The sequence below is a fragment of the Mobula birostris genome, chromosome 25, assembly GCF_030028105.1.
Source record: "Mobula birostris isolate sMobBir1 chromosome 25, sMobBir1.hap1, whole genome shotgun sequence".
NCBI lineage: Eukaryota > Metazoa > Chordata > Chondrichthyes > Myliobatiformes > Myliobatidae > Mobula > Mobula birostris.
In genome coordinates this window covers 57,316,598-57,340,241 of record NC_092394.1, presented here as the reverse complement: position 1 = coordinate 57,340,241, position 23,644 = coordinate 57,316,598, and the positions used below count along the sequence as shown (strand labels likewise).

The 23,644-nt window shown below is 45.0% G+C and overlaps 1 protein-coding gene across 2 annotated transcripts in view; it reads right to left on the bottom strand.

The window, feature by feature from the left end:
* The window catches only part of upb1 (ureidopropionase, beta), a 187,753-nt gene that overhangs the window by 134,265 nt on the left and 29,844 nt on the right, over positions 1–23,644 (bottom strand). For both annotated transcript variants that reach the window (XM_072242792.1, XM_072242793.1), the window contains exons 3-4: positions 9,415–9,502; positions 1,187–1,281 (exon numbers count right to left, since the gene is read on the bottom strand). In XM_072242792.1, coding sequence (XP_072098893.1) covers positions 1,187–1,281; positions 9,415–9,502 — 183 coding nt within the window. The remainder of the gene's footprint in view (positions 1–1,186; positions 1,282–9,414; positions 9,503–23,644) is intronic.

The window sequence follows — 23,644 nt, the reverse complement described above, 5'->3', positions numbered from 1 at the left end:
CTGGTAAGTGACCAAAGATTCTCACAAATTTCTGCCGCAAGATGTACCTTGGAGAGCATTCACTTACCGGCTGTGTTGTGAAAAAGGCACAACAGTGCCTCTTTCATTGCAGATAGTTGAAGAATGAGTCCCCAAATCCTAAGAACTTTCTGTAGGGGCACAATTGAGAGCATTCTGACATACTATGTCACATCGTACATACTGCGCTAATTATAGTGTATTTTATGTATTGAACTGTACTGCTGCTGGAAAACAACAAATTTCACGCCTTAACTGGAAAGAGAGTTAGTCTCCTACCTAACCCACCAAAGGCTATGTGGAGATTGAACCATGAATCCTTTGCTCTGTCGTTCCTGGGACTTCCTTCGCAAGACACTCAGAGTAGAGATACTGCTTGCAGAGTCCAGAGCTGAGCGTGCAAGCTATGTCACCCACAGTGGACAGCACTCCGACTAGCTGCGTTACAGAGATTTTAATGCACATGATGACAAGAGGCGGCAGAGATTTGTAAGTTCAATCAGCCCAATCATCGAGGAATCTTCAGGAGGCAGTGCCCATCATGAAGGACTCTCCCCATCCATGACATGCAATCTTCTCGTTACTACCATTAGGGAGGAATTACAGGAGCTGGAAGACCCACATTCAATGATTCAAGAACAGGTTCTCCCACTTCATCAGTTTTCTGAACTATGAACGATGAACCTCAATATCCACTTTTTCTGCACTAATTCATAGTAATTTTATGCCTTTGCACTGGGCTACAACAGAGGGGAACCTCCAGGTGATGACGTGCCCCTGAATCTGCTGCCCTCATAACCCATGGTGGAAGCGGTGTAAACGGAGTGAGAAATTGCAGTGTAAGTGGGTCACCCTGCAGCCACCTTACACTAGTGGTGGAGAGAATGAACATTCAGGGAAATTTAAGGGTTGCTTATCCCAGAGCTGCTCGGCTCTGAATTGTGCAAGGCTGTGTGATATTGTAACAACACTCACCCAAGTAAGTGGAATGGCTTCCCTCACACTCCCAGTAATTATAGATGGTGAAAAGGCTTAGTGGGGTTAGCAGCCAAGTCACTCGTAACAGGATACATAACCTTTAATCTGCTTGTAGACACACTATTTACCATAAAAAGCTGATAAATTCACTCGCTGACCCACTGGTAATCTGGTTCAGATGATGACTCACCTCCTGACAAAACCTAGTTGTTGGCCCTTCCTCTGCAGATTCAGCGAACTCTGTCCATGGCATCTTCTCTCTGGTGCAAAACGCAAAGGGCATAGCTACAAAAGAAAACACTGTGTTGAGCTCTAGCACTGAAACAGAACACCATTCCCAGGTACGCTCAGAAACAAGAGTTGGTGTGTTCCTGGGGATTTCAGTGAGTCGAGACTCAGAAGGAAAGCCAGTGAATGCAAAGCTGGCCTCCGTCACACACATTCTTGGGAAGAGTGCAAGGGCCGCTCTGGAGCAGTACCGGAAGCTGGCTCACAATTCCACTCATATCACAGAAACCAGCCCCCCCTCCATCGACTCTCTACACCTCTCACTGTCTCGGCAAAGCAGCCAACACCCCCCACGAGGGTGGGTTTTTATTTTCTCCCCTCCCACTGGGCAGAAGATACAGAAGCTTGAGAAAATGTGTCACCAGACTTAAGGACGGCTTCTATCCTACCGTTATCAGACTGAAAGGCCTGGATAGAGAAGACATGGAGAAGACCTTTCCAATACTGGGAGAGTCTAGGACCAGAAGGACTCAGAATACAAGGATGCCCCTTTACAAGAGATAAGGAAGACATTTCTTCATCAGAGGGTGGAGAATCTAAAGAGTTAATTGGCCCGTGGAGGCCAAGTCATTGGGTATCTTTAAAGCAGAGGTTGATAGGTTTTGATTAATAAGGGCGTCAAAGATTACAGGAGGAAGACAGGAGAATGGGGTTCAGAAGGGTAATACAGTAAATCAGACATGATGGAATGGCAGAGCAGACTCGATGGGACCAAATGCTACTCTATGTTATAAGTTCCTCACCTCAGCAAGCATTTGTGAACCTTGCCTTTGAAGGAGTTGGCTTCGGTGCCAGTACAAAAATAGGAGCATTCTGATCTTCAAGTACAACCAAATGAGAGTATCAGGGTGGCCAACCTCACTGAAATCAATTGAGAAGCCCAACACAAACCGAGAGGGTCTCTGCCCATTTCCCCAGCTGTCACTTTGGATCTCTGGTCACACCTGCCCCAAGTCACACTCCTAACTCGCTGCAGGAACTCAGCAGGTCAGGCAGCATCCGTGGAAACGATCGGTCAACGTTTCGGGCCGGAACCCTTCATCAGGACTGAAGAGGGAGGGGGCAGAGACCCTATAAAGAAGGTGGGGGGAGGGTGGGAAGGACAAGGCTGGTAGGTTCCAGGTGAAAAACCAGTAAGGGGAAAGATCAAGGGGTGGGGGAGGGGAAGCAGGGAGGGGATAGGCAGGAAAGGTGAAGAAGGAATAGGGGAAAACACAATGGGTAGTAGAAGGAGACGGAACCATGAGGGAGGTGATAGGCAGCTGGGGGAGGGGGCAGAGTGACATAGGGATAGGGGAAGGGAGGGGGAGGGAATTACCGGAAGTTGGAGAATTCTATGTTCATACCAAGGGGCTGGAGACTATCTAGACGGTATATGAGGTGTTGCTCCTCCAACCTGAGTTTAGCCTCATCATGGCAGTAGAGCAGGGTTGCTTTGACCCCAGCATCTGCAGAGTATTTTGTGTTTCCAAGTCACACTCCAAGTGGCAGCAACCAAAATGGACGGGGAAAGGAACAGAATGAGCTCAGCCAACCATTACCTCCCAAGTGTACACATGACGACACAGCCACCCAATAGCTACTTACAGCACATTTCAAAGCAGTGTACACTGAGTACACTCAGCAAGGTAATGGAAAACTTGCACCTTGGCATTTCTGGCAACTTGTTCTGCTGCAGGAAACATTGCAATATCTTGTTCAGTAATTGTAGGACAGATTAATAACCCATTAAAAAAAGGCAGCACATGCAACCATACAGTACTTTGTCAGCACCCAAGGGAAGTTTAAATTTAAGAATCGATTTGATGTGCTCCAGTTCTCAGCCTTAGCACAGGCCAGCACCCTTGTGGGAAATGGAATGTAAAAATAAATACATTTAAAAGAAACAACTTCTTTGAAGTGTTGTGCCACCTGATCTGGTTATTTCATCTTTGAATCTGGTTGTCACAAGCAAAAAAATGCCTCCAATCTACCTGTGGGACAGTGGGATAGTGAAAATGTCATCAAACCAGTATAATCAGAGTTCCTGAACAACGATACAGAGACACAAGTTTCACTCCAACAACAGCTGGTGATTTTAGATTAAAAGCAGAATCTTACAAACAAGCCAGTCTCAGTTACAATCCGTAACTAGAGAGCTGCTAAACAAAGCCACGAGTGACTGATGAATGGAATGCATTGTCCATTCCATCTGAAATGCGCACAAGTTATTGGGATGAGGTCATTCAGCCTGTTGAGTTTGTTCTGCCATTCGATCACGGATGATTCCTTCTTCCCTCTCAACCCCATTCTCCTGCCTTTCTTTTGCAACTCCAGATGGGTTCAGGGGCAATAGGGAATGGACAATAAAGTAAGCTCAAAGTTCAAAGTAAACTTAGTATCAAAGTACATACGTGTCATCATATACAAATGGGGAGATCTGTTTTTTTTTGCGGCATTCATAGTAATTACAAGAAACATAATAGCCCATACCCAATGGGACACACAAACAAACAATGACAACAAACTGCAAATACAAAAAAAAACAAATGAACAATAAATATCGAGAACATGAGATGAAAGAGAGCCCATAGGCTGTGGGAACGGTTCAGTACTGGGGTACGTGAAGTTGAGTGAAGATATCCCCTCTCGTTGAAGAGCCTGATGGTTGAGGGGTAATAACTGTTTCTGAATCTGGTGCTGAGGCTCCTTCACCACCTTCCTGATCGTAGCAGTGAGAAGAGAACATGGCCTGGGTGGTGGGGGTCTTTGATGATGGATGCTGCTTTCCTTCAACAGTGCTCCACTTAGATGTGCTCAATGTCGGGAAGGGCTTTACTTGTGATGGGCTGGGCTGTATTCACGACATTTTGTAGGCTTTTCCATTCAAGGGCTTTACTGTTCCCATACCAGACTGTGGTGTAACCTGTCGATATACTCTCTACCGCGCACCCACAGAAGTTTTTCAAAGTTTAAGATGTCATGCTGAATCTTCGCAAGCTTCGAAGAAAGTAAAGGTGCTGTCGGGATTTCTCCATAGTCGCACTTACGTGCTGGACCCAGGGTAGATCCTCTGAAATAACACCCAGGAATTTAAAGTTGCTGGTCCTCTCTGTAACTGATCCCCGATGATGACTGGCTTGTGGTAGGGGTCCCCAACCTTCTGCGCACCGCGGACCCGTGTATTATTGACAATATTCTTGCGGACCTCGCGTGCGTTCAAGTTCAGCAGTGGGCGTGACAGGGAATGAGGAAAGGTGCAGCTGACTCATATCGGTTCATATCGCCAAATTATACCGTTTCCTTATGGCCCGGTGGCACATGCTCGTGGCCCGGTGGTTGGGGACCACTGGCTTACAGTATCTGTTTTCCTCCCCTTGAAGTCAATAATCAGCTCCTTGGTCTCACTGACATTAAGTAACAAGTTGTTGCTGTGGCACCACTCAGCCAGATTTTCAATCTCCCTCCTTTACAGTGACGTTATCAGCAAACTTCAATATAGCATTGGAGTTGTGCTTAGCCTCACAGACATCAGTATAAAGCAAGTAAAACACTGGGCTAAGCACATAGCCTTGATGCGCACCTGTGCTAATGGAGATTGTGGAGAAGATGCTGTTGCCAATCTGAACTGACTGGGGTCTGCAAGTGAGGAAATCGAGGATCCAATCACACAAGGAAGTACTGAGGCCAATGTCTTGAAGCTCATTGATTAGTTTTGAGGGGTAATAGTACTGAATGCCAAGCTTGAGTCAGTGAAGAGCATCCTGACATATGCATTTTCAGTACACAAACAAGAGAAAATCTGGAGATGCTGGAAATCTGAGCAACACACACAAAATGCTGGAGGAAGTCAGCAGGCCAGACAGCATCTATGGAAAAAAGTACAGTCAATGTTTCAGCCCAAACACGTGCTATATACCTCTTCATTGGCCAGATGTTCCAGCGATGAGTGAGCAGCCAATTAAATGGCACCTGCTGTTGACCTGTTGTGACCGTAGGCAAATTGCAGTGGATCCAAGTAGTTTCCCAGGCAAGATTTGATATGTTTCATCACCAACCTCTCGAAATATTTCATCACAGTGGACACAAGTGCTACTGGCAATAGTAATTGAGGCAGGTTACCATAATCTTCTTAGGCACCGGTATAATTGAAGCCTGCTTGAAGCAGGAGGGTACCTCAGACTGCCGAAATGACAGGTTAAAGTTATTGGTGAACACTCCAGCACAGGTCTTAATACTGAGCCACTTACCTCATCTGGGCCGGATGGTTTGGACAGGTTGGGTGAGTAGGCAGATGCATGGCAGATGCACTTTAATGTAGATAAATGTGAGGTTATCCACTTTGATAGCAAGAACAGGAAGGCAGATTACTATCTGAATGGTGTCAAGTTAGGAAAAGGGGAAGTACAACGAGATCTAGGTGTCCTTGTTCATCAGTCACTGAAAGTAAGCATGCAGGTACAGCAGGCAGTGAGGAAAGCTAATGGCATGCTGGCCTTCATAACAAGGGGAATTGAGTATAGGAGCAAAGAGGTCCTTCTGCAGTTGTACAGGGCCCTGGTGAGACCACGCCTGGAATATTCTGTACAGTTTTCATCTCCAAATTTGAGGAAGGACATTCTAGCTATTGAGGGAGTGCAGCGTAGGTTCACGAGGTTAATTCCCGGGATGGCAGGACTGTCATATGTTGAAAGATTGGAGCGACTGGGGTCGTATACACTGGAATTTAGAAGGATGAGAGGGGACCTGATTGAAACACATAAGATTATTAAGGGATTGGACACACTAGAGGCAGGAAACATGTTGGGGGAGTCCAGAACCAGAGGCCACAGTTTAATAAGGGGTAGACAATTTAGAACGGAGTTGAGGAAAAACTTTTTCACAGAGAGGGTTGTGGTTCTCTGGAATGCTCTGCCTCAGAAGGCAGTGGAGGTCAATTCTCTGGATTCTTTCAAGAAAGAGTTAGATAGAGCTCTTAAAGATAGCGGAGTGAAGGGATATGGGGAGAAGGCAGGAAAAGGGTACTGATTGTGGATGATCAGCCATGAACACAGTGAATGGTGGTGCTGGCTCGAAGGGCCAAATGGCCTACTCCTGCACCTATTGTCTATTGTTTCTGTGGGTTCACCCTTCCGTACGATGCTCTCACGTCAACCTCAGAGACTGAAATTACAGGGTCGTTGGGGGCTGTGGGAATTCATGAGGGTTCCTCCATGTTTTGATGGTCAAAACTCATCCGGGAGCAAAGCCTTGTTGTCACCTATTTCAGTTTGTAGGAGGTGACGGTATGTATGCAAGCCCTGTCACAGCTATCGAGTGCCCTTCAGTGATTCAGGCTTGGCACAGAATTGCTACATCGCACATGGAATGGCTTTCCGGAGGTCATACCTGGACCTCCTGTACCTTACTTCATTGCCAGACTTGAATGCCAGTGATCTGGTTCATCCAGGGCTTCTGATCGGGAAAGACTGAATGACTTTGTGAGGACTACTAAAGTCCATGACAACCGTGGTGTAGTTGTTCAGATCCTCTGATGAGTTCTTGAACACGTCCCAGTCCACCAACTCAAAGCAATCCCAGCAACCCACTTATTTAACCCTAGCTGAATCATAGGACAATTTACAATGACCAGGTAACCAACTAGCCAGTATATCCTTGGACTGTGAAAGGAAATCGGAGCACTCAGACAAAATCCATACAGTCACAAGGGAGAACGTACGAATTCTGGAAACACCACAAGCAATAATAGCTTTCAAAGTTACAGGCATCAAAAAATAAACACTTATCTTAGAGTGATGTGATAAGTAAGATACACATGGACAAGAAGAAGATATTTATCATCCAGCTGCCCACGCCTTTAAACCACCTGCTATTGCAAAAGGCAGGATTATGAATGGGTTGCAAAGATAATTAGAACAATCAACCAAACATTTCAAGTGCTGGGTTTGCGGGAGACAAACAGAATAACAAGCTCAGTTAAATGTACAATGGCCGACGGTTTCTGAGTATTGCAAAAATGCTGCAGAACTGATGCCAGGCTAGAAACGATAGGAGCGGCTCAAAAATCCACAAGGTGAATGAAATGCTTTCCCAAGAAAAGGAGCTGCAGATCCCCTCGCCCCATCACCTGGAAGTGCAAGAGAAGACATACTGGTCCTATATTGGGTGGGTGATATCAATAGCTTTAGTCAATTACTGAATCAACACCATCTCCCAGTGAAATAGCAGGAATATAACAGCAGAAATGAAAACAGGAAATGATGGAAACGTTCATAAATTCGGGCAACATTTGTAGAAAGACTAACAAAATTCATGACTGTGAAATGTCAGATGTTTCTTCTTCTACAGATACTGCCTGATTTGCTGAGTATCCACAGTAATTAGATTAGATTAGATTATGAGAACACTCAGTCCTCTTTTATTGTCATTTAGAAATCAAAAATTTCAAAAATTAAAAACCAAAGCACTGCAGATGCTGGAGATCTGAAACAACTGTAGGAAACACTCAGCAGGTCAGAAAGAATCTGTGGAGAGAGAAAAACAAAAGTTAATTTTCTGGTGCAAATATGAATTGCCCGAGCCTAAATATTGTCTGTATCCTACTGCTTGGCCTGATTTGTTACGAGACAACACAAATGGACGAGAACAATAAACATCTCCACTAATGGCCTTCTGAATGGAGGGAAAGCTCATGATGGAAGTAACTGAGGAAGGCTGTAGACAATACAGCAGTATATGGATTTCAGCAAGGCATTTGATAAGGTACCCCATGCAAGGTTTATTGAGAAAGTAAGGAGGCATGGGATCCAAGGGGACCTTGCTTTGTGGATCCAGAATTGGATTATCCACAGAAGACAAAGAGTGGTTGTAGATGGGTCATATTCTGCATGGAGGTCAGTGACCAGTGATGTGCCTCAGGGATCTGTCCTGGAACTCCTACTCTTCGTGATTTTTATAAACGACCTGGATGAGGAAGTGGAGGGATGGGTTATTAAATTTGCTGATGACACAAAGGTTAGGGGTGTTGTGGATAGTGTAGAGGGCTGCTCAGAGGTTACAGTGGGACATTGATAGGATGCAAAACTGGGCTGAGAAGTGGCAGATGGAGTTAAACCCAGATAAGTGTGAGGTGGTTCATTTTGGTAGGTCAACTATGATGGCAGAATATGGTATTAATGGTAAGACTCTTGGCAGTGTGGAGGATCAGAGAGATCTTGGGACACTCAAAGCTGCAGCGCAGGTTGACTGTGTGGTTAAGAAGGCATATGCATTGGCTTTCATCAACTGTGAGATTGAGTTTAACAGCCAAGAGGTAATGTTACAGCTATATAGGACCTTGGTCAGTACTGTGCTCAGTTCTGGTCACCTCACTACAGGAAGAATATGGAAACTACAGAAAGGGTGTAGAGGGGATTTACAAGAATGTTGCCTGGATGAGAATAGGTGGAGTGAACTCGGCCTTTTCTCCTTGGAACAGCGGACGATGAGGGGTGACCTGATAGAGGTGTACAAGATGATGAGAGGCATTGATCATGTGGATAGTCAGAGGCATTTTCCCAGGGCTGAAATGGCTAGCACGAGAGGGCACAGTTTTAAGGTGCTTGGAAGTAGGTACACAGGGGATGTCAGAGGTAAATTTTTTTATGCAGAGAGTGGTGAGTGTGTGGAATAGGCTGCCGGCGACAGTGGTGGAGGTGGATACGATAGGGTCTTTTAATAGACTTCTGGATAGGAACAAGGAGCTTAGAAAAATATTGAGGGCTATGGGTAACCCTAGGTAATTTCTAAGTAAGTACATGTTCAGCACAGTATTGTGGGCCAAAGGGCCTGTATTGTGCTGTAGGTTTTCTATGTTTCTAAGGGTTTGGGCTCAGGACACTAGTTGGTGGAACTCCTGTAGTGAAGTCCTGTGGACAATAATAACATTGTCATGACTTTGCTACGTTTCATTCTAGTCAGAGAAGAGTTTTTCCTTTGATGCCCGTGGACATCGGTTTTACTAGGGTTTCTGGTTTCCACATTCACCTCCTATCCACGTTTGGGCATAAGGCTGAATGTTAAGCAAGTGGGGAAGGAGTTGTTGTGCTGGCTAACCAGGTACGGGCTTTGCCAGTAACGTTACACGGCATTTCCAATGATGTGGTCACTTACTCCAAGCTTCCTGGAAGCAGATTATGTTAACTCCACACATGGCAGCCACTTCCACAAGGTCTCCAATTCGCTTATGGAGAGCTGCAACCTGGGGAAAAGAATGTTACAATGTAAGCACAGAAGCTGGTTTGCACGAAACACATTTCCACTTTGAGCAAATCTGGAGTGGTGGCCTCAGTAACTTTTCTGGACTGTTATGCCTCTCACTTTTACAACAGAGGGCCTGTCTCCATCTCATTCCTGTCTACATTCGCTACGGTACCACCTCAAACCTGCACATGCACACTTGACAAATGTCTATCGACAAATAGAAGCATAATTCCTCCACACAAGGTAATCTCTCTGTTCCTTTCTTAATAGACTAAAGCTCCGGCATCAAAGGTTGAGCAAAACACACAAAATGCTGGAGGAACTTAGCAGGCCAGGCAGCATCTATAGAAAAGAGCACATTCAACGCATTGGGCTGAAACCCTTCGGCAGGACCAGAGAAAAAAAGATGAGTAGAGTTAAAAGGTGGGGGTGGGGAGAGAAACACAAGGTGATGGGTGAAACCGGGGGGGGGGGGGGGGCGCGGTGAGGTGAAGTAGAGCTGGGAAGTTGATTGGTGAAAGAGATACAGGGCTGGAGAAGGTGGAATCCAACTGGAAAAGACAGAAGAACATGGAAGAAAGAAAAGGGGGGAGGAGCATCAAGGGAAGGCGATGGGCAAACAAGGAGATAAGGTCAGAGAGGAAAAGGGGGATGGGGAATGTTGGGGGAGGGGGCATTACCAGAAGTTAGAGAAGTCGATGTTCATGCCATCAGGTTGGAGGCTACCCAGACGCAATATAAGGTGTTGTTCCTCCAACCTGAGGATTTCCAACATCTACAGATTTTCTCTTGCTTGCAATCAAAAATCGAGGACAGCACAAGATGCAGATGGAAGTCAGCGAGGAGGACAGAGATAATGAGCTGGTTATAAACAAAAGCTAGCATGTAGTCAGGTATCCAAATGCAGCTTTTGGAAAGCTCCAATGTGAATCATCCCACCACTGCTGGACAGGCCTTCAGATGCCTCAGTCACAAACCTGGATTCCATCCTTAAACCTCAACAGCCTCATCTTTAAAACTTTACCTCGTCTCTTTTTGTCACAGTCATGGAAATCCACAGTGGAGACTTTAGATCCATCTAGTCCGTGCTGAAATATTATTCTGCTTATTCCCATCGACCTGCACCCAAACTCTATATCCCTCCCATCATATACGATCCAAATTTCTCTTAAATGTTAAAATCGACCCTACATCCACCATCTGCACTAGCAGCTTGTTGCATACTTTCACTACTCTGAGTGAGTAAATTCACCCTCGTGCTCCCCTTAGGCAGTTCACCTTTCACCCTTTACCCATGACCTTTAGTTCTAGTCTCAGTCAGGTGAGGTCTCACTGAAGAAGCCTGCTTGTATTTACCCTTTCTATACCCCTCATAACTTTGTACACTCCTATCAAATCTCCCCTCATTGTCCTGTGCTTTAGGCGATAAAGTCCTAACCTCTTTACACATTCCCTACAATTCAGGTTCACAAGTCTCAGCAACATCTTTGTAAATTTTCTCTGTATTCCTTCAACTTTATTGACATCTTTCTTGCAGGTAGGCGACCAAAACTGCACACACAATAGTCCAAATCTCAACTCAACACTTTGATTTATTAAGGCCAATGTGCCAAATCATTCCTTTACAACCCAATCTACCTGTGACACCACATTCAAGGAATGATGGACCTGTATTCCCGGATCCCTCTGTTCCATAAGACCATAAGACAAAGGAGCAGAAGTTGGCCCATCGAGTCTGCTCCACCACACTCCTTGGTGCCCGACTGCTCACCGCGCAAGTTCTACCCTGGTTTGTCCTCACAATGTGCAACTCCTCAGCACTTGTCAACAAAGTGCAAAACTTGTCTGTATTAAATTCCATCTACCACTTTTCTACCAATTTTTCCAGCTGGTCAAGCTCCCCCTGCAGGTTATGATAGCTTTCCTCGCTGTCCACTACACCCTCGATCTTGGTGTCATCTTCAAACGTGCTGATGCAGTTGACCACACTGCCATCCAGATGATGAACAGCAATGGACCCAGCAGCACACCGCTAGCCGCATGCCTCCAGGCCGAGCGCCAACCATCTACTACCCAATCTATACTCCTCTATCAAACCTCCCCTCTTTCTGCTACACTTCACGGAACAAAGTTGAAGCTTTCTCAGCTCCTCAAGTCACAGCAATGTGCCTTCAGGTTCTTTATGGTTCAGTAACATTAACTGGAGACAGATTTTGAGGCATAAGAGAAAGAAATTCGCAATGACATGAATATGCTCTGCTTCATTATCTCCAAGACTGAAAGCCTTCCCTGTGTCATAGTGACTCAGTATTTCAGTTTGGTCCGTTCAGCCCCAACTCCTTGGGCACACAGTATAAATGAATAGGCAGACTGTTAGTGCTGTTTAAAATCACTTTCTTCTAGATCCAGTACTAGGTAATGAACCCGGTCAGGTCACAGATCTCTCAGTGGGTGAGCATCTGGGGGACAGTGACCACCGCTCCCTGGCCTTTAGCATTATCATGGAAAAGGATAGAATCAGAGAGCACAGGAAAATTTTTAATTGGGGAAGGGCAAATTATGAGGCTATAAGGCTAGAACTTGTGGGGGTGAATTGGGATGATGTTTTTGCAGGGAAATGTACTATGGACGTGTGGTCGATGTTTAGAGATCTCTTGCGGGATGTTAGGGATAAATTTGTCCCGGTGAGGAAGATAAAGAATGGTAGGGTGAAGGAACCATGGGTAACAAGTGAGGTGGAAAATCTAGTCAGGTGGAAGAAGGCAGCATACGTGAGGTTTAGGAAGCAAGGATCAGATGGGTCTATTGAGGAATATAGGGAAGCAAGAAAGGAGCTTAAGAAGGGGCTGAGAAGAGCAAGAAGGGGGCATGAGAAGGCCTTGGCGAGTAGGGTAAAGGAAAACCCCACGGCATTCTTCAATTATGTAAAGAAAAAAAGGATGACAGGAGTGAAGGTAGGACCGATTAGAGATAAAGGTGGGAAGATGTGCCTGGAGGCTGTGGAAGTGAGCGAGGTCCTCAACGAATACTTCTCTTCGGTATTCACCAATGAGAGGGAACTTGATAATGGTGAGGACAATATGAGTGAGGTTGATGTTCTGGGGCATGTTGATATTAAGGGAGAGCAGCTCTTGGAGTTGTTAAAATACATTAGGACAGATAAGTCCCCGGGGCCTGACGGAATATTCCCCAGGCTGCTCCACGAGGCGAGAGAAGAGATTGCTGAGCCTCTGGCTAGGATCTTTACGTCCTCGTTGTCCACGGGAATGGTACCGGAGGATTGGAGGGAGGCGAATGTTGTCCCCTTGTTCAAAAAAGGTAGTAGGGATAGTCCGGGTAATTATAGACCAGTGAGTCTTACGTCTGTGGTGGGAAAGCTGTTGGAAAAGATTCTTAGAGATAGGATCTATAGGCATGTAGAGAATCATGGTCTGATCAGGGACAGTCAGCATGGCTTTGTGAAGGGCAGATCGTGTCTAACAAGCCTGATAGAGTTCTTTGAGGAGGTGACCAGGCATATGGATGATGGTAGTGCAGTGGATGTGATCTATATGGATTTTAGTAAGACATTTGACAAGGTTCCACACAGTAGGCTTATTCAGAAAGTTAGAAGGCATGGGATCCAGGGAAGTTTGGCCAGGTGGATTCAGAATTGGCTTGCCTGCAGAAGGCAGAGGGTGGTGGTGGTGGGAGTATATTCAGATTGGAGGATTGTGACTAGTGGTGTCCCACAAGGATCTGTTCTGGGACCTCTATTTCTCGTGATTTTTATTAACGACCTGGATGTGGGGGTAGAAGGGTGGGTTGGCAAGTTTGCAGACGACACAAAGGTTGGTGGTGTTGTAGATAGTGTAGAGGATTGTCAAAGATTGCAGAGAGACATTGATAGGATGCAGAAGTGGGCTGAGAAGTGGCAGATGGAGTTCAATCCAGAGAAGTGTGAGGTGGTACACTTTGGAAGGACAAACTCCAAGGCAGAGTACAAAGTAAATGGCAGGATACTTGGTAGTGTGGAGGAGCAGAGGGATCTCAGGGTACATGTCCATAGATCCCTGAAAGTTGCCTCACAGGTGGATAGGGTAGTTAAGAAAGCTTATGGGGTATTAGCTTTCATAAGTCGAGGGATAGAGTTTAAGAGTCGCGATGTAATGATGCAGCTCTATAAAACTCTGGTTAGGCCACACTTGGAGTACTGTGTCCGGTTCTGGTCACCTCACTATAGGAAGGATGTGGAAGCATTGGAAAGGGTACAGAGGAGATTTACCAGGATGCTGCCTGGTTTAGAGAGTATGCATTATGATCAGAGATTAAGGGAGCTAGGGCTTTACTCTTTGGAGAGAAGGAGGATGAGAGGAGACATGATAGAGGTGTACAAGATAATAAGAGGAATAGATAGAGTGGATAGCCAGCACCTCTTCCCCAGGGCACAACTGCTCAATACAAGAGGACATAGCTTTAAGGTAAGGGGTGGGAAGTTCAAGGGGGATATTAGAGGAAGGTTTTTTACTCAGAGAGTGGTTGGTGCGTGGAATGCACTGCCTGAGTCAATGGTGGAGGCAGATACACTCGTGAAGTTTAAGAGACTACTAGACAGGTATATGGAGGAATCTAAGGTGGGGGCTTATATGGGAGACAGGGTTTGAGGGTCGGCACAACATTGTGGGCCGAAGGGCCTGTACTGTTCTATGTTCTATTCTCAAGGAGACTTCATCTCCACACAGCAGACTGAGTGCCTGCAAACACTTGCCTCGACTTTGGACTTTACTAAAGTACCAGCACTCATGTTCTTAGAAATCTCTCTGGCAGTTTCACGTTAGGGCAGCTTGCTACAGTCCGGGTGAGGACTTATCCTTGGCACCCTGCAGAAAGAACACATGCCTCCTGCAGATACCAGCTGACTCAGCAATGTTCCCCTGTTCTATGTTCTTTCTCACTGTTGGTTTCATGGTGTCAGAGGCAGCTCAGACGTTTAGAAATACAGGAGAAGGCAGAAATTAGTTGAAGGATGAACATGCGAGTGTTACATAGAAGCTGAACAATTAGAAGCTTTGCTCAGGTCATTGTATAGTACAGAGTATCCTGACAAGCTGCATCACTGCTTGGTACAGAAACTCCACTGCAGCAGACAGAAAGGCTCTACGATGGGCAGACAAACTTGCCCAAAGTATCACAGGCATCAGTCAACCCACTATCAAAGAGATATGCACAGAAGGCTGCTGGATGAAGGATCCCACCCACTCGGCTCAGGGACTGCTTGTCACACTCCCATCAGGGAAGAAGCTACGTAGCGTCCATATCAGAAGCACCAAATTCAAAACCAATTGTGCCCAAGCAGGAAGCCTGAATACACCTTCACTCACAAACTCAACCACCACTTTATTATTTCCTGTCACTCACCTTACGTACAGTCTGGCGTCACTCAATGGACAAACAATCAAACCTTGTATATAAACTATCATATGTATTTAAATTTACAATGTTTTTTATTATTATTGGGTTATTTACCTTTTGTGTTTTTTGTGCTGTACGTATCAGGTCCACAGGAACAATTATTTCATTCTCCTTTTCACTTGTGTACTGAAAACAACATCAAACTATCTTGAATCTTCCCATTAGACTGATTGTCCCACACTCACCTTGACATGTACACACTGAGGGCTATACTAACTCCTAGAAATATCAGCAAGGTAAAATAATAAGAGTGCAGAAAAACCAATGGCCAGAACAGAAAAGGCTACAGGGAGTAGTGGATCCATCACAGGCAAAGCTCTCCGCACCACTGAGCACATTTAAGTGTGGAGGCGCCACAAGCAAGCACCGTCCATTATCAAAGAGGCACCACTCACCCCTCCCCACCATCCAGGCCATAACCTCTTCTCACTTCTTCTATCAGGCAGGAGGTGCAGAAGCCTGTGACATATTGCAGCCACTGTGTGCTGGTTGTGTGGGGAATGAATGGTTAAAATGGTTGGATTGCCAACAAGCTGCTTTGAGTCAGTCACACAACATGGAGACAGATTCCTCAGTCAACTCCCCCCAAGATCTTACCAATTACCCACACACCTGAGGCAATTTACAGCCACCAATTCACTTAGCTACCTGCACACCTTTGTGATGTGGGAGAAAAGCCTGGTGACCCCTATTTCCATCCAGGGGGTCAGTGTGGACATGGTGGAGGGTTACAAATACCTGGGGATACGAATTGACAATAAACTGGACTGGTCAAAGAACACTGAGGCTGTCTACAAGAAAGGTCAGAGTCGTCTCTATTTCCTGAGGAGACTGAGGTCCTTTAACATCTGCCGGACGATGCTGAGGATGTTCTATGAGTCTGTGGTGGCCAGTGCTATCATGTTTGCTGTGGTGTGCTGGGGCAGCAGGCTGAGGGTTGCAGACACCAACAGAGTCAACAAACTCATTCGTAAGGCCAGTGATGTTGTGGGGATGGAACTGGACTCTCTGACGGTGGTGTCTGAAAAGAGGATGCTGTCCAAGTTGCACGCCATCTTGGACAATGTCTCCCGTCCACTACATAATGTACTGGGTGGGCACAGGAGTACTTTCAGCCAGAGACTCATTCCACCGAGATGCAACACAGAGCGTCATAGGAAGTCATTCCTGCCTGCGGCCATCAAACTTTACAACTCCTCCCTTGGAGGGTCAGACATCCTGAGCTGATAGGCTGGTCCTGGACTTATTTCCTGGCATAATTTACATATTACTATTTAACTATTTATGGTTTTATTACTATTTATTATTTATGGTGCAACTGTAACGAAAACCAATTTCCCCCGGGATCAATAAAGTATGACTATAACTATAACTATGACTAAAACAAGAGTACCTGGGGGGAAGCTCACTTGGTCACATAGACAATGGGCAAATTCCGCCAAGGTCAGGAATGATCGGGACCTTTAGTGCTACAAGACAACAACTCTGCTCACTGTGTCACTGCTCTGTTTTACCCTGGGTGGTTTGGAATTCTTCAGATTTGTTACTGCTGTACTTAACCAGGATTACTCCAGCACAGTCCTATTTTGTACCACGTAGATGGCAGAAAGGCCCTGGAGATATCAGGAGATGAATCATTCACCACAGGACAGCAAACCTGCTCTTGTAACCAGAGTATTTATGTGGCCACCAGTTAGGTCCTGGTCAGCAATGATGATGGGGGACTTGGTGAAGATAATAATACAGAACATGGAGACTGGCTGGTGTTTATTTTTATTTATTTAGTGGAACAGGTCCTTCCAGTCCAACGAGCCACACCACCCAGCAAGCCACTGCTTTAACCCGAGCCTTATCACAGGTCAATTTACAATGACCAATTAACATACTAACCAGTACGTCTGGAAAGAAACCACTTGATCACAGGGAGTATGTACAGACTCCTTACAGACGGCACCAGAATTGAACTCTGAACTCCAATGCCCCTCGCCATAATAGTGTTGCACTAATCACTACGCTACTGTGGCGACTCTTGAATACCATGTTTATACTCTGTTGAACATGGTAGCTGCTTGGCACTCCATGAGCACTAACCTCTCTTTCACTGAGGACATCTTCAAAAGGCAATGTCTCAAAAAGGTGCCATCAATCATTAATGATATCCACCATCCAGGACATGCCCTCTTCTCATTGCTACCATCAGGGAGGTGGTACAGGAGCCTAAAGACACACACTCAACATTTTAGAAACAGCCTCTTCCCCTCCACCATCAGATTTCTGAACAGATGGTGAACCTATGAATACTACCTCACTATTTTTGCACTACCTCCTTAATTTTATTTTATATATATTTCTTATGATCATTTATAGTATATGTATTGCACTGTATTGCTGCCACCAAACAAATTTCATGACATAGCTGTATGTCAGCAATAATAAACCTAATTCTGATTAACGTCTGTGACACAAATGTGACTTTCTACTCATTAGCGATTACTCATCTGTTGTCTGGGTTCTGGCTGCTTCATTTGCTGGGACAGTAAATGGAACTGAACATTGTGCAGTCAGCAAACATCCACTCTTCAGACCATCACGCCACCTACATTTCATCACCCACCGCCGTCTGGAGTCTGCACGTCCCCCATGACCGTGTAGGTTTCCTCCGGGTGCTCCATTTTCCTTCCACAATCCAATGACATTCTGGTTGATAGGTTAATTGGTCACTGTAAATTATCCTGTGATTACGCTAGGATTAAATCAGGGGATTGCTCAGCAGCGTGGCTTGTAAGGCCATAGAGCCTATTCTGCACTGTATCTCAATCAATCAATCAATAAATCAGCCTCACCAGTGACATTCTCTAGACTTCAACTTCCGAGAACAGTTCTGTTGTGTATTTAATATTTCAGTAATATTGTAAATATTTGTAAATAATATGATTAGGAATAGTCAGCATGGCTTTGTCAAGGGCAGGTCATGCCTTACGAGCCTGATTGAACTTTTTGAGGATATGACTAAACACATTGATGAAGGTAGAGCCATAGATGTAGTGTATATGGATTTCAGCAAGGCATTTGATAAGGTACCCCATGCCAGGCTTATTGAGAAAGTAAGGAGGCATGGGATCCAAGGGGACATTGTTTTTTGGATCCAGAACTGGCTTGCCCAGAGAAGGTAAAGAATGGTTGTAGATGGGTCATATTCTGCATTGAGGTCGGTGACCAGTGGTGTGCCTCAGGGATATGTTGTGGGACCCCTTCTCTTTGTGATTTTTATAAATGACCTGGATGAGGAAGTGGTTATTAAATTTGCTGATGACACAAAGGTTGGGGGTGTTGTGGATAGTGTGGAGGGCTGTCAGAGGTTACAGTGGGACATTGACGGGATGCACAACTGGGCTGAGAAGTGGCAGATGGAGTTCAACCCAGGTAAGTGTGAGGTGGTTCATTTTGGTAGGTCAAACAGATGGCAGAATATAGTATTAATGGTAAGACTCTTGGTATTGTGGAGGATCAGAGGGATCTTGGGGTCTGAGTCCATAGGACACTCAAAGCAGCTGTGCAGGTTGACTCTGTGGTTAACAAAGCATATGGTGCATTGGCCTTCATCAACCGTGGGATTGAGTTCAAGAGCCGAGAGGTAACGTTACAGCTTTATAGGACCCCGGTCAAACCCCACTTGGAGGATAGTGCCCAGTTCTGGTCACCTCACTACAGGAAGGATGTGGTAACCATAGAAAGGGTGCAGAGGAGATTTACAAGGATATGGATGTTGCCTGGATTGGGGAGCATGCCTTATGAGAATAGGTGGAGTGAACTCAGCCTTTTCTCCTTGGAGCAACGAAGGATGAGAGGTGACCTGATTGAGGTGTATAAGATAATGAGAGGCATTGATCATGTGGATAGTCAGAGGCTTTTTCCCCCGGGCTGAAATGGCTAACACGAGAGGGCAGATTTAAGGTGCGTGGAAGCAGGTACAGAGGAGGTGTCAGGGATAAGTTTTTTTTGTAACTGCAGAGAGTAGAATGGGCTGCCGGTGACGGTGGTGGAGGCGGATATGTTAGGGTCTTCTAAGAGACTCCTGGATAGGTACATGGAGCTTAGAAAAATAGAGGGCTATGGGTAACCCTAGGTAATTTCTAAGTAAGTACATGTTCGGCACAGTATTGTGGACTGAAGGGCCTGTACTGTGCTCTAGGTTTTCTATGTTTCTATTTCGTTTAGGCATTCTTTGTTGTTTACATAATGCATTGCATGTTATATGTAAAAGCATGCAAAAGGCATATGTCATCATGCAACCAGGTGATACATGCGTGCCTGGCTTAAAAAAAATTATCAAACATACACAAGTTATCTCTCATCTCCTTTCTGGTTCTTCCAATTAGTTTTATGTTTTGGAGTTACAAAACATAACAAGTTCATCGCTTCAAGACTGACTTCTCTCTCTCCCCCCCCCTCTCTCTCTCTCTCACACAAGCGCACGCGCACACACACACACACACACACAGAATCAAACTCATTAATCTAATAAATTGACTCTCACAGAAGCCAAGCATAAACATTCTATCCATCATATCCAGTATCTTGTGTTTATAACCATTTTTATTACATTTTAAACAAATGCTCAGTGATTTAGTCAATCATAGAGTCACAGAAACATGCCATTCGGCCCATCTAGCCCATGCTGAACCATTTAATTTCCTTGTTCCATTGACCTGCACTGGGACCATCGCCTTCCATACCCAACCTATCCATGTATCTATCCAAACTGCTCTTAAACATTGAAATCAAAATCGCATCTACCACTTGCGTTGGCTACTTGTTCCACTGTCTGAGTGAAGAATTCTCCCTTGTTTCCCCTTAAACATTTCACCTTTCACACTTAACCCATTATCTCTAGTTGTAGTCTTAGCCAACCTAAATGGAAAAAGCTTACTTGCATTAACTCTATCTATACCTCTCATGATTTTGTATACCTCTATCAAATCTCCCCTCAATCTTCTAAGTTCTGGGGAACAATGTTATTTACTTATTCAATCTTTCCTTATATCTCAGGTCCTCCAGTCCCAGCAATATCCTTCAAGGATTACAGAACAATATTATGATCTCATTAACATCTTTCAAAACTTCAACACAACATCCCACCTTCTGTACTTTGATTTATGAAAGCCAACATGGCAAAAGCCCTCTTTACAACCCATTGACCTTAAGCCATGGTAGTGTAGCAGTTAATGCAACGTTACTACAGCTCAGAGCATTCTGGAGCTTGGAGTTCAATTCCAGTGCTGTTCTGCATGGAGTCTCTGTACATCCTCCCCATGAAACATGTGGGTTTCCCTGGGTCCTCTGGTTTTCTCCCACAATCCAAAGTGAACTGGGTGGTTTAGTTGGTCACTGTAAACTGTCCTATGATTGGGTTAGGATTAATCGTGGTTGCTGGGGCAGTGTGGCTCAAAGGTACTCCATCTTGTACCGCAAAATAAATAAACCAGCAACTTTGGTCCCACTGTACTACCACCACAATGGAGTGCCCTACCACTCAACATGCAAGTCCTACCCTGGCCTGTCCTCAAAGTGCAACACCTCACACTTGTCTGCATCAAATTCCGACAGCCATCTTTCAGCCTATTTGTCCAGCTGATCCAGTTCCCTCTGCAAGCCATGATAGCCTCCCTCACTGTCCACTACACCCCCAATCTTGGTGTCATCTGCAAATTTGCTGATCCATCCAACCATGTTATCATCCAGATCATTGATATAGATGACAAACAACAATGGACCCAGCAACGATCCCTGTGGCACACCACTAGTCACAGGTCTCCAGTCAGATAGGCAACCATCTACTACCACTCTCTGGCTTCTCCCATAAAGCCAATGTCTACTCCAATTTACTACCCTAACTTAAATTCTAAGCAACTGAAACTTCTTGACCAACCCCTCATGTGGGACCGTGTCAAGTGCCTTGCTAAAGTCTATGTAGACAACATCCACTGCCTTGCCTTCATCCACCTTCCTGGTAACTTCCTTGAAAAACTCTTTAAGATTGGTTAGACATGACTTACCACATCAAAGCCATGCTGACTATCCCTAATCAGTCACTGTCTCACCAAATACTCTTATCCCATGATTAGATTAGGTTAATTGGGGGTTAATAGGGTGGTGTGTCTTAAAGAGTCAGAAGGGCCAACTCCGTCCTATATCGTTAAATAAGTAAACCTGCGACACATCCATATACTTTCCAATAAATTTGCTACTACTGATGTCAGGCTCACTAGCCAAAAAAATCCTGGTTTATTTTTAGAGCAAAAAATCCTGGTTTATTTTAAACAGCGGAACAACATTAGCTATCCTCCAGTCCTCTGGTACCTCACCTGTCACTAAGAATGATTTAAATAGCTCTGCTAGGGCCTCTGCAATTTGTACAAGTGCCCCCCCCCCCATAGGGTCCGGGGGAACACCTTGTCAGTCCCTGGAGATTTGTCCACCCTAATTTGCCTCAAGACAGCAAGCATCTCCTGCTCTGCAATCTGGATAGGGCCCATGACCTTGCTGCTGCTTTGCCTCACTTCTATACTCTCCGTCCGTCTCCCGAGCAAATACAGATGCAAAAATGCCAATTAAGATCTCCCCCATCTCTTTTGGCTCCACACGCAGATGACCATTCTCAATCTTCCAGAAGTCCAACTTTGTCCCTTTTGTTTTTACTGTATCTGTAGAAGCCCTTGGGATTCTCCTTCACCTTGTCTACTAGAGCAACCTCACACCTGCTTTTAGATAGATAGATGCTTTACTGATCCCAAAGGAAATTACAGTGTCATGGCAGCATTACAAGTACACAGATATACAAACACAGGAAGATAAGTAAGAAAGAATGAAAAATAAGTCAAAAACAGTCTAACAGAAGAAGGCATCACTTCCCCAGCTATAAGTTGACTCATTATAGAGTCTAATAGCCGAGGGTAAGAATGTCCTCATGTAGAGCTCTTTGGAGCAGTGCAGTTGTCTTAGTCAGTTCAGCTAAGGAGGCATGTAGAGTGTGAGAAACACTGTAAGGAATTAGTAGGATTTTTAGAAGGGTCCTTTGTTCTACCACAGCCTCCAATGTGCCCAGTTTGACTCCTATAACAGAGCCAGCCGTTCTAATCAGTTTATTGAGCCTGTTGGCATCACCCAAGTTGATGCCATTTCCCCAGAACACCACCGCATAGACGATTGTACTGGCGACAACAGACTGGTAGGACGTGTGAAGGGGAGGCCTGCATACTCTAAAGGACCTCGGTCTCCTCAGGAAGTAGAGACAACTCTATCCCTTCTTGTACAGAGCCTCTGTGTTGGTGCTCCACTCGTCTGTCACCCAAGTGCACCCAGGTACTTAAAGCTCCTCACCACATCCCTCCTGATTTCTTTCTTAAGTGTTCCCTTGCATTTCTTATATTCCTCAAGCACCTCATTTATTCCTACCTGCCTAATGCTGTTACGCACCACCTTCTTTTTCTTAACCAGGACCTCGATATCTCTCAAAAACTAAACCTGTTATCCTTGCCTTTCATTCTGACTGGAATATACATGTTTTGTACTCTCCAAGGTTCACCTTAGAAGGCCTCCCACTTACCAAGTATACTTTTGCCAGAAAACAGCCTGTCCCTATCCATACTTGCCAGATCCTTTCTGATACCATCAAAATTGGCCTTTCTCCAATTTAGTTCCTCAACCTGTGGACCAGACCTATAACTTCCCATAATTACCTTGAAACTAATGACATTATGACCTACTAGGAGATCAAGTATTGCACTCTCTCGTCGGGACTTTATGTACTGATTAAGGAAACTTTCCTGAACATATTTGACAAACTCTATCCCATCAAGCCCTTTTACAGTATGGGAGTTCCAGTCAATATGTGGAAAGTTAAAATCGTCTGTTATCACAACTTTGTTTCTTGTAATAGTCTGGGCTCTCAATAGATTTGCTCCTCTAAATCCTGCAGACTGTTGAGTGGTCATACCTTTCCTATTCCTCATTTCCACTGATAATGCTATAACATATTCTCTGGTACTAATCAACCACTTGAATTTCTACCCAACAATTTATCTTCTCCTCGGAGCTCCTCTGCTGATTACCAACAGCTGTGCCTGCAGCTCCATAAACTCAACCATCAGATAAAATGAAAATAATTATAACTTCCCCATTTGTTGAACAAAGGGAGGAAATCACCTAAGATGATCTCACAGTGTTTTGTCAGTGTACATAATAGATTTACAAATCATTAGGACACAGACTAACAGGCGTATAAAACACAGAAAGCGGGTAGTGGTATTCATTGAGAAACAGACGTATATTTCATCAAGTTTGTGATAAACTTTAGTTTGTCTACATTGGAAATACTGCACAAGGTCTGGTCTCCACACTGGGAAAGCAGCACCAGGGAAGAGGTTTACAAGGTTGATTGCAGAACGGAGAAGTTAAAACCATCATCAAGCTCCTCTCCACAGATGGATCTCAAAGACATTCAAGGCCCCTAAACAAGACCGACTATGACACAAGGAAAGAAATGCTCCCGTCACCACAACAGGGACAGAGTTCCCCTTGTCCTCACCTGCCACCTCACCAGCCTCCGGATCCAGCACATTATCCTCCGCAACTTCCACCACCTTCAACAGGACCCCATCACTAAGCACATCTTTCCCTCTCCGCTTTC